Raw genomic sequence first — 10,670 nt, 5'->3', positions numbered from 1 at the left:
TCTGCCCTCCCCCCCCCCCCCCCCCCCAATGGTGGCAGTTCGTTAGCATAGGCTAAGATAGGCCATGGTATTTCAGGCACGTTTACCTATGTCTGTATGATCCTCTGGTGAAATGGATATTTGTGGCTATTCCTGAAATACAGCAAGATGCAGTAATTTGAGTTTCATATAATTCCAAGGTTTCAAGAACTTCCCGTTGTCAAGAGATGCTTTTGCAAGTTCATGGGGCTCCGTTTTGCCATGTGTGGTGATTTTGGTGGTGCTCTGTGGTAGTTTGGGTACTTCTGTGTTCATAGCTGAAATTTAAGTATATCGATTACACTAAATGTTATTTTTCATTCTCATAGGTGGTGTAAATTTTAATATTTAATATTTGATTGTGTATTTGATAATCTAGTGAAGAAAATTAAGAGCAAAGCATTATGCCTAGGTAGATTTTTCTAGAGAGCCTGCAAAGGATTCCAGGATGTTTGTCAATTATGATGCTTTGTCTTATATATTTGAATGGAGCATCTTGCTTAGTGTAAATCTTCCTGCTATGTGGTGTAACAGGAGAATAGGGAATAATGTGTGTGGTAGGAGTGTTATGGGAGAACGGAAATCCATGCATTGTCTGCTTTTGATCCTGGTGAGTTTGGCCTCAAATTTTCCTTAAATAATGAGTTAAAAGGAGTTGAGATGTCTAGCTTTTAAAAGCTCTACCCAGGACACAGTCCAGATTTTTAACTTGGAGAATGTAAAGGGAACGCTGTAACTGAGCCTGACTTCCTCTGCAGCGTGGGCCTTAGAAATCCCTGAATTCCCTGTTTTGAGAAGACTGGGAATTGGGAGTAACTCAGCAGAGGCCATGAAGTGTCAGAAAAAGCTGCGTTGTGCTGCAGTGGTGACAAGCCAGTTCTAGCCTTTGCAGCCCTGTTGCCATCTTGTATTGCTCAGTTCCTGTGCTCCTGCTTCTTTTGTTGCTTCCACGCTTTTTAGACCTTTCACTGAGCCCCTCTGGTGAACTAGCCCAGGGGATAATTCCCTCAAGAGGAGAAAGAAGGGACAAAGAGTTATTTTTCTGTGGATTTAATATGCTAAAATGGGTCAGTACAGAATCCATTGCATCTCAGAGGCTGGGGAAGGGGAGTACACAGAACCACTGAGCCGGAGCTTTTGGCACCACTGAACTGGGGGACGGAAGGGTAGCTCTTACTAGTGCTTGTGAGAAGTGTAGGCTAATCAGGGTGCTCTTATTCTCTAAGTGCTATGTCAGAGAAGGGAATCCTTAGATCTGTGTCTCTAGTCCTCAGTCTCCTGATTAGGTTCTAGGAGCATCCTCAAATATATTTGACCCTGTCTTTATTTCAGAAAGTAACAAAAAAAATCACCCCAACATTATTTTCTGATCATAGATTGCAGTGTAGCATGGAATTAAGAGACAGGATGGTATTTGGGAAGAGGACTTTTGAATTGGAGCTAGGTAGAATTCCAGAGTACTCTGACCTAGTCCATACCACTACTTGATTATCAGCGCTTGAATTCAAGTTCCTGGTTTTTAGCCAGTGTGGCTTAAAAAAGCATAGGTACAGTGGTCTTACAGTGATCAGCCAAAAGAAAGCTATGATGTAATAATAATTATTTATTTGAGTGACAGGATTATTACCCTTGATTTTGTCGGTGCAATACGTGTTAGAAGGTATGTACTCTCGAGTTGTAGTCATGCAGTTAGCTCTACGTCCAGTCAAAATGGAACCGTTCAACACAGGCTTAGATGAAATAGTAATCGGTATCAATTATCCTAATATAATTTTAGCTCTATCAACTTGTGTGATTTTTGGTTTTGAAATTGGAATCTATGTACCCTTTTATCCAAATAATAATTTCCTCTAGGTAATGAATGTACTAAAATAACAAGTTTGTATGTAGACCTTGCCGTCGCTTTTTGCATTTTCTAGCAGCAAAGAGCTTCTAATGTTAAGTACCTAGGCTTGAGTCTCACTGTTTTAAAAGTGTTTTCGAAGGGCCTTTGAAGTGCTTAAAAGTAATAAATAACACTCTCTTGTTATTAGCCTAGGTATGTGCCTAGAAAAACGTATTTTTTAGGAGGAATTTCAGTAGGCAAAATGTCAAAACTCTTTCTTCCATTATTTCTTTGACGATTGTCTCTTTGTATGTATATTGTTTTTCTGCTGCATGTTTATTGTATGTACCATTGTATTATCTTGAGGCGCTGGTGGTAAACAGTTGGCATTTTTACTCCAGTTCTCCAGAAAATTCTCGAGCAGATCCGAAAGACAGGCAAGTGTTGTGTCAGGAGTTGTGTTAAACTCCGTAAAATAAAACAGATACCAGCCAGGGGAAACACCCTCTTTTACCCGTACTTAAGATATGTTTGTACAGCTGGCAACTCGCGCTCCTTCATATTCGTTGACCTAGAAGTAGCCAACATTTTAATGCGTTCTTGGAGGGGAAAAAAGGTGTTATAGAAAAGAACTGCCACATCAAAGCCTCTCCTCAGCTTGTAAAATGGCTTCCACCACCACCTTCCTCAACCCTATCGGAACACTCAGCACTTTCTCCCTCTTAAAAGAAAGCCAGCCTCTTTATGAAGGAATGGCCTTAGAGCTTTATTTATATTAAAATGATAAAAGTGACACAAAGCAGTTGAAAAGATCTATATAGTTCAAACAAAAGTGCATCAGAGATGTGATGTAAATTCTGAGAAATGCGTCTCTATCAAGTCGAGTTGTACGATTCAGCTGCTGCAGAGTGAGGCACGTGCTCCCTTTAGAAAAGTGTTCCTCTGTGAAATACCTACTTATTTCTAAAATAACTAGAGTGTGGTCTACAACTTCATGCCTATCAGATGGTGTTTTGTTGGTCAGATCTGCTGTTCCAAAGTCTGATCTGTGACAAAGGAAACAAAGGGCTTGGTAATTAGTTGCACAATGCAGATTCTTGACCGTTGTGGATATCGTAATTCAATTTCAATCATACCCTCCCTTAATGTGAAGGCTGATATTGACCCTTGGTTCTCCAGCATTCTGCTCAGATTTTCATTTATTAAACTAAAATAATAGCGGGAGGCTGAAATAATTTTAAAATAACTTTACCAAAAATGCTTCTTTCCTTTAAAATGTTTTTTTAATTCATTCAGCACAAGCCCACCTTACTGCTGCGTGGACCTTTATTCTTTGCGAACAGGAGAGATGGTCAAGTCCATACAGTTCAAAACTCCTATTTATGATCTGCATTGCAATAAAAGGTAAGATCCTTCCTGTGCCTTCTTTCTATGTTAGGACATTTAAAAGTTTGGTAATGCCTACAATTTCTGGTGTATGTGCTCCCCAGCTTTATTATTTTGCCTTTCCTGTAAGCATAGCTTTGGCTCTCCATTTCTCAAGTAATATTTCAGTTTGAATGACAATATGCTTCTCCAGTGGCTTTCATTTAAGAAGCTCAAAGCATTTTGCATCTGAAATCGTTTAAGCTTCTTTCAGTTGTGATGAGGGTGAGCAAGAGTCGTTGGAATCCTCTATCATCCACCTACAGATGGAGAAATAGGATCATCAGGAGTTTAAACAGTATAAAGCACTGAAGAGTTTATGCCTCTTTCTCTGTGTTCCATTGTTCTGTCACACATTGCCTTCCTGCACGTCCGAAAAATTCCTAGTCTGCAGTCTATGGTTTACAGGAAGTAATGTTCCTGTGAGTCAAATAACAAAGTTCAGATTTTTCTGAATTAACTTTAGATCTTCATCTCTCCAAGACACACAAATCTGAAACACCCTTGTAGTCTACCTCATCTTTAAGACAGAAGAGAAGACCCAGGAGCCCTCTATGAGGATCTCGATGATGCCTTGGCACTCCTGTTAACAGAGTTTGATGCAGTGACTTTGGTCAAAGTCTGTGATTGTGCTGTCTGATGCTTCCCTCCACCCAGCGCTGACTGTTACTAGACACTGCATGTGTTTAGGTACCTCGTGGAAGTTGTGGAATACGCTTCCTGTGTTAAAGGCAGAGCGTACCTATGTGGCCATACGTATTGGTTTGCTGGAATTGATGCTCCTTCAGGAAGGAAGGTGGCCTAACAACACGAGTCATTAAGAATAAACCAAAACCTTGGAATGATATGGTTTGTGTGCCTCTTTTAGGTAGAATGTTAAACAGTTATTTCGCTGTCGTTGTGTCATCAAAATTTGAACGTGAAAGACTACCCTAGGCTGAGTAGAAGTTAGAGAAGAAGGGTAGCACTGCTAAACAAACACCTTTCATACCACAACTGATCTCATACTGAGAGGAAGTTTTGATGGTGTGAATGTTTAAAGTGGTAGTTTTTTTTAAGGACGGTGGTTTTTGTTATACCCATCAATATGCTTATTGTAGGACGTGGGTTTGATTATTATATCACAAAATAGTTTCACTGAAGTGGTTGAAGTGGTGAGAGTTCTGTGCCATGAATAAGTCACTGTTTCTTTAAAAGCTGTCACAAGGAGTTCAGTACTTATCTGTGCAACTGTCCCGTGAAAAATTTAAAGTTCCCTTGGGTACAGTGTGATGATAGTAAATCTTTCCAGTCTGGCCTCCTAGCAGAAGAAAAATCCAATTGTAAAAACAGTCAAAAGGCAAATCATCATTCAAAGTTTCTCCCAACTAAAAAGTCTTTCCAGGTGCTAATGTTTCTTTTCCTAAGTGGTAAAAATGGAAAAGACTTCAAAGCTGTGTGGCTATGTCCAGGGTAGCTGCTTTTCTGGAACGCATCAGATTCTGTTACTGTCCAAGGAAAGCTCACTATTTCAGATTGAAAATGCATTAAACGTGGCCAAGTGCAGCGCTAATGGTGCGTTAACCGTACTATAGACTAATGGATTCCAAAATTTGAATTTAAAATAAAACTGAGTTGCAGAAGGAGGGAAAACTGTTTATTATTTATGCATTTGTACTCTAGAATCATCCATCTGGTGGATTTTATTGATGCAGAAAGACAGTACATCTTCAAAGAGGAGAAACCAAAACTCTACAGGATTGGGAATATTATGATCAAATGTACAGAGTTTTTCTGTGTATGTGTTACCCTCGCACATGCATTCAAAGCCTTTCCACTATTGGTTAGCTTTCTTTTGGGCCTTGTGGAAGAAGTTAGAATTGATACTTTTTTTGTTTTCCTCTCCTGCAGTTTAAGCAGTTGGAAGATATGTCATTTAAATAAAACTACTGTTTTGTCCAAAACTAATATTTATGTATGCAGAGTTTATAATTTCTTCTTGCTTGTGGCTCTCTTATTTTGAAAAAGATGAGGCTACACTTCCCACCCCCTTCTGAGTTATAAAATTGGAAAAGTTTATAAACTCCTGAGGTAAGAAAGGGGGGTACACTTGTGGTTAAACAGTTCAAAATAGGAAAAAAAAAAAGAAGAAATTGATACTGATGGGAGAGAAGTGTCACACTTTACCCAAGGATGTGTGTTGAGACCGATGTGACTGATCATCTTTTTAAAAATTATGATTCTGTGCTGTAATACGCAATCATAATTCTCTGATAAAGCGTTAGGTGTGTGTTTTAGACTTTGAGAGATGCAATTATTATTTTTTGCCATGTCACATCTTTACTGTTAAAACTGTTAGAAAAGCGTTTAATAATGCTCCGTATTGTCAGCTAATTAAAAAAATTCTGTCTCATTCTTCCTAATGGGAGAATAATCAGATTCTTAATTATGCCATATTGCTAAATATTCCAGATAGCTGGTGGATTTTGTCTGTGCATTTGTTGGCTTCCCAAGTGCCGCTTTCATTTCAAGCATTTAAGAACTTCGTTTGGGGAAGTCAGCAGTGTAGGAAGACACGTTATCATAGTCATAAAGCTTTCAAGATGCTTCACTTCACAAAGGTGCATCTTTGACCTCTATTTGATTAGACATTACGATGTTTCATGCATAGTTCTCACGTGGCTTCTGTTCATTCCGTGAAACAAAGAACAAATATTTTTCAATAAAAGTGTGTCCATGTACAAGTGAGTGCATAAAAGTACAGCTGCAGTTTTGCCAATTGACACAAATTCTGCTTCCCTCAACTGTGTTCTGGTGTTGAAGTTCTTGGTATGAACCCGCCTTGATTTTAGTAAATACAGTGCTTTAATAAATTTGCAAAGAGATGGGCAATGGGATTATCTCAAATATAGCTTTTGTTCTCCCAATTGTTGATTTGATTGTTATTTGAGCCATCGAAAGTAATTCGGCATCCCTGTGATTCCATTCTTTCTTTTTAATGGAGCTTTTACTGCAGGAGGTCTATCATAAATATGCTGCGTTGTTCTGTATCAGATCTGTGTACTTCCTGAGATGAAGGTTATGTGGTTGGGATGAGAGAGAATCCTCCATAACTGCCATGAACTGGTAACCTGGCAGTTTATCACTGTAGAATTTATATTGATGCTTTTGAAATAATTACATTTAGATATTGAGTCTTTAAACCAATGCATTTAATGCCTCAAGTCCATGTTCCATTTCTGTGTTTTCAGGATACTTGTTGTAGTCCTGCAGGAGAAAATTGCCGCCTTCGACAGCTGTACTTTCACCAAAAAATTCTTCGTTACAAGTATGTACAATAATTGGGCTCAGTCTTTTTGCTTTAGTGGTGGAGTGAGATAAAACAGATTTTTTGTTTGTTTGTTTTATTTCTAAATCTTCAAAGGAGGTCTCCATGACTTCGTTTGGAGTTCCAGGAAATCTGTTTGCTTAAAAATCACAAATGTTACTGTGTGAATCTTTGCCTCTATTATTGGTGTAACCAATCTCCCTCTGTTGCGAAGAGTCCCTATGCTGATGTCCATGGGTAGGCGAAACATTCTTCTGTTTGCTTGCACCAATCTGTGCAGAAGTTTGAGGGTTTGAGATTCAGGTTGTACTCACGAGCAGCAGTTTGGAAACACATCCACAGTGATCTGCCCGCTCTTCATTTTTTGTTGCTCCTTGGGACCAGGTACATTAGTTGGTTTGGGGGGGGTTTGTTTAATTTTTAATGAGCCCTTACTTTAGCAGGCCCCAAAGCCTCGAGCAGCTCGGTATAGTCTTGCAGTAGATAAACTATAGGCCAGTGTTTGCTTGCAGATGTTTCCCCATATACCTTGAGCATGAAGGAGCTGTTTGCTCAGACTCCCTTTTGGCCCTCTGTGCCCTGTGATTTGCCTCTCAGAGAAATGCAATTGATTGTTATAGGAAGGATGCTCTCCAAAAGCTCCTCTTCTCTCTGCCTCAACATCTGTAGCACAGCAGCTGGTATTTTAGCAGAGAAAACGGGTGTGTTTTCTACTGCTTGTGCTCTGCCCTGTCTCAGGATGTGGTTAGGATGTTGTTTACCTGCTCCCAAAACTGTGTGTTGTAATGCTGAACAGCAGGAAAATATTCACCCCATAAAAAAAAGAGTTTTTCAAGCAGTTAATGACTGTGCTGCCGTTTATCAGTTTAGAATAGCCTCTTAAAATCTGGGGTTACTGAGGGATCAGAATTTACTTAGGAAGAGTCTGAAATTTTGGAATTCTGAAATTTTCTGAATGCATTTTCAGTCACAATGGAAAAGTTCTAAATTACCTTTCTATATCTTCCGTGTATCGAAAGAAAAATCTAGGAGAAGCAGTTTCTTGCAGTAGGTTGAAGAAAAGCAGCTTTGTGTGGTGATATTAAAGTTGCCAATAGGTGTCAGTTTCTTCCTGTACATGGATGTGAGATACTGGGAATCTGCTGGGGCTCAGGGAGGAGCCAAATGGGAAAAGACTTGTTCTGTCCTATTCCTCTCATCTCCTTTTTTTTCCACTGAAGAGAATCAGGGTACAAGCCTCACTTTATTTTAGATCAAAAGGGAAGTAAAAAACCCTCAGATGTGTATTTTGACAATTCTTATGTTTTTCTAATTCCAGTTTGTTGTTGTTTTTGACAAAAGACACTGCAATTTGTTTTGAAAAATTAATCTACCAAAGTGTATTTTGAGGAACAGGGATATCCTATTCCTAAATGTAACTTGTGATTTGCAGGGTGTTTTTGTGGAACAGTGGTTGAATGTAAAGATGATAAAATAAAGCTTTTGGAGATATTTACCAAACAGTTTGAAATACCATTTTTCACAGTGTATTTCTCCAGCTGTGCTGTATTTTTTTAATACAAGAAACTCAAGTTGTTCTCAGAATTTGTAGTCCTGGGATCCCAGAGCTCAGTCCAAGACACCTCGCACTTTGGAAAGCTGTGGGACCCAGCAAACAGCTGGAGCTGCTGCCGCCACAGCCCTTCCCTATTGCCACCCCGGCTTGCTTGTGGCCAGCGACGGCGTGTGGCTGGGCACGAAGCTGGGAGCTCGGTGGGAGCGCCGCCCGCCACAGCCCTTCCCTATTGCCACCCCGGCTTGCTTGTGGCCAGCGACGGCGTGTGGCTGGGCACGAAGCTGGGAGCTTTTTTTCCTGGGTGAATGGGATTCCTGGACCTGTGCTGGTGAATAGTTGTGCTGCGGATCCTGAAGCTTAGTTGTTTCGCTTAATAGCTTATGCCATCAGGGGAGTGTTTATGCTCTGGCATGTTGAAGGCTGCAGTAAAGCTTTCAGATTTTGTATGTGCTGAAATCTCTTTGACCTTAGAGTATATCTTTGAAGGCTTAAGTTACTCGGATGTGTTTGAAATTTGATGTAAATAAGCTACCTAGTTAGCAGTGTGGATTTTTGATAGTCAGCCAGCTGGCCGGCAGCTTGTTGCACTTTTTTAAAATTTAAATTTAGAAAAGGGCACTGCCAGTTTAAAATGGGAAAGCAGAAATCCCTGGAAAGGAAGCTCAGCAAAAGGTCTTCCAGGCCTCTTTGTTTCCATTATTGGAGCATCCCTGCTCTGCAGAACAGTCAGCTGGCATCCGATCTGTACCCATCCTCAGCTGGGCAGAGCCACTAACAATGTCACTGGCTGCCCAGAGCATTTTTCATCATGGTGAAGTTTCTCAGCTGTGTTACCTGTCTGCTTTTGGTGAGAAGCAAAGGCTTCTAATAAAAGGTCCAAAATATTAAATGAGGGTGTCGTAGTCTTTGAAGACATTTCTGCTACTGTGTGAACCAATGTGTAGAAAAAGACCATCCATTTATCAAGATTTGGTGATGAGTGGAAATGACATTTTCTGTCCGTATCACCTGGGAGTGTGGGAGCCTTAGAACTTCACTGAGACACTAAAAAGCAAAGGGAATTAAGCAGAAGCTCTTGCCCACTGGGTTGACTATTTATACATAGAAATTAAGCACAGAATGTACAATTCAGAAACAGTGTCAGGAATTCTGCAGTTCGGGGTTCCTCAAATGCTAATGCAGCTGTGTTGCACATGAGTAGTATTTGTCTTTCTGTTTTTATTTTTGTGGACAAATATATTGTTGAGATAAATATACCATAAAATATTCAGGATGTAGAACATGGTCAAGCTCATGCTGCTGCTGGAATGTTTAACTTCTGCATTTCCTGATTTTTTTCTTGAGCCCATTTGAGGTAGCACTAATCTTATTTTTTTTTTTTTTTTCTGGATAGGATTAGATGTGCTGATTTGACTTGAATGGCAGAGTGCCAGCACATTCTATTTGTCCCTTTTAAACAAAAACTTGGTGTACAGGTGCTCCGGACTTGGTGTGTGAATTTAAGACAGATGCTTAAACTTGAAGGGAAAACACTGTGGATATGGTAGAAAAATTGCCGGGATATCCTCTAGTCTAGCCTGTGTGGGATTCTAATTTTTCAGTGTCTGCTAAGGAAAGGCATCTCATCAGTCTGCAAAGAGCTTGCACAGGAACTTTCACACGGCGCTCTGTTCTCTGCTCACCTTCGCTCGGAGCCAGCTCCGTTTTGTTAAGGGAGCGCTTGCATCAAGGGGAAGATAAAGCCAAACAGTTATTTTACCGTTTTAAGTGCTCATATGGCCAAACTAAAAAAATTGATTTGATGCTTATAATAAGAATGTTGTCCCTTTGATGGTTGTGAACGTCAGGGTGTGGATTTTAAATAGGTATTTTTTTTAAATAGTGAAGAATTTTATTGTGTTTCTCTTAAGATTTCCTTCGGAGCCTTTTTCTGAATATTGCCTGTGACTGAACAGTCAGAAACAAAAGTGATGCACAGGCTTTTTTTCCCCTCTTACTTTTCTCTAAGCAATAGACGCAGAAGAGCTGAATTTCATTGATTTCTATTACATCAGTGGTCCCTCAACCCTTGTCCAAAAATGCTTACTTAGTGGAACACTGATGATTATGAATATGGCCTGATGGCTACTTTCTCCTCTGTAAAGAGTATTCTTCCCACCCCCTGGGCCCCGAGAAAAGATTATCACAGATAACATCATGCATGTGGCATCATCGTTGTGTCCGATAACTTGTGCCTGCTGGGTTTCTCTGGCCCTTCCACTCCCCATATTGATATATTCTCCATCCATTATTCTCTAGGGATGAAGACAGTTATTGCAGCCATTAGCTGGCACCACATTTCTATCGATGCAGTACAGCTAGAGCCTTAAGAGGTAATTTTCCAGATTTTAGTCAGAGTACTTTATTGTGTATAAAGTCTCAAAAGACTTGTCTAACCGCAAGCCAAAAATTACTCAGTATATGTTAAATGCACCCCACCTGCACCTCTCAAAATAAGTAAGAAAGCCCCAAACCAAACGGCGTTTGATGCTTTAATCTGC

General features: G+C 40.0%; 1 protein-coding gene across 1 annotated transcript in view; it reads left to right on the top strand.

The window, feature by feature from the left end:
* Positions 1-10,670, top strand: part of BCAS3 (breast carcinoma amplified sequence 3) — a 110,507-nt gene that overhangs the window by 42,175 nt on the left and 57,662 nt on the right. The window contains exons 7-8 of the mRNA XM_010137607.1: positions 3,140-3,247; positions 6,499-6,575. Coding sequence (XP_010135909.1) covers positions 3,140-3,247; positions 6,499-6,575 — 185 coding nt within the window. The remainder of the gene's footprint in view (positions 1-3,139; positions 3,248-6,498; positions 6,576-10,670) is intronic.

Source organism: Buceros rhinoceros, unplaced genomic scaffold (assembly GCF_000710305.1).
Source record: "Buceros rhinoceros silvestris isolate BGI_N320 unplaced genomic scaffold, ASM71030v1 scaffold15266, whole genome shotgun sequence".
Taxonomy (NCBI): domain Eukaryota; kingdom Metazoa; phylum Chordata; class Aves; order Bucerotiformes; family Bucerotidae; genus Buceros; species Buceros rhinoceros.
Note: the sequence above shows the minus strand (reverse complement) of the source record. Positions and strands in the feature narration are given on the sequence as shown.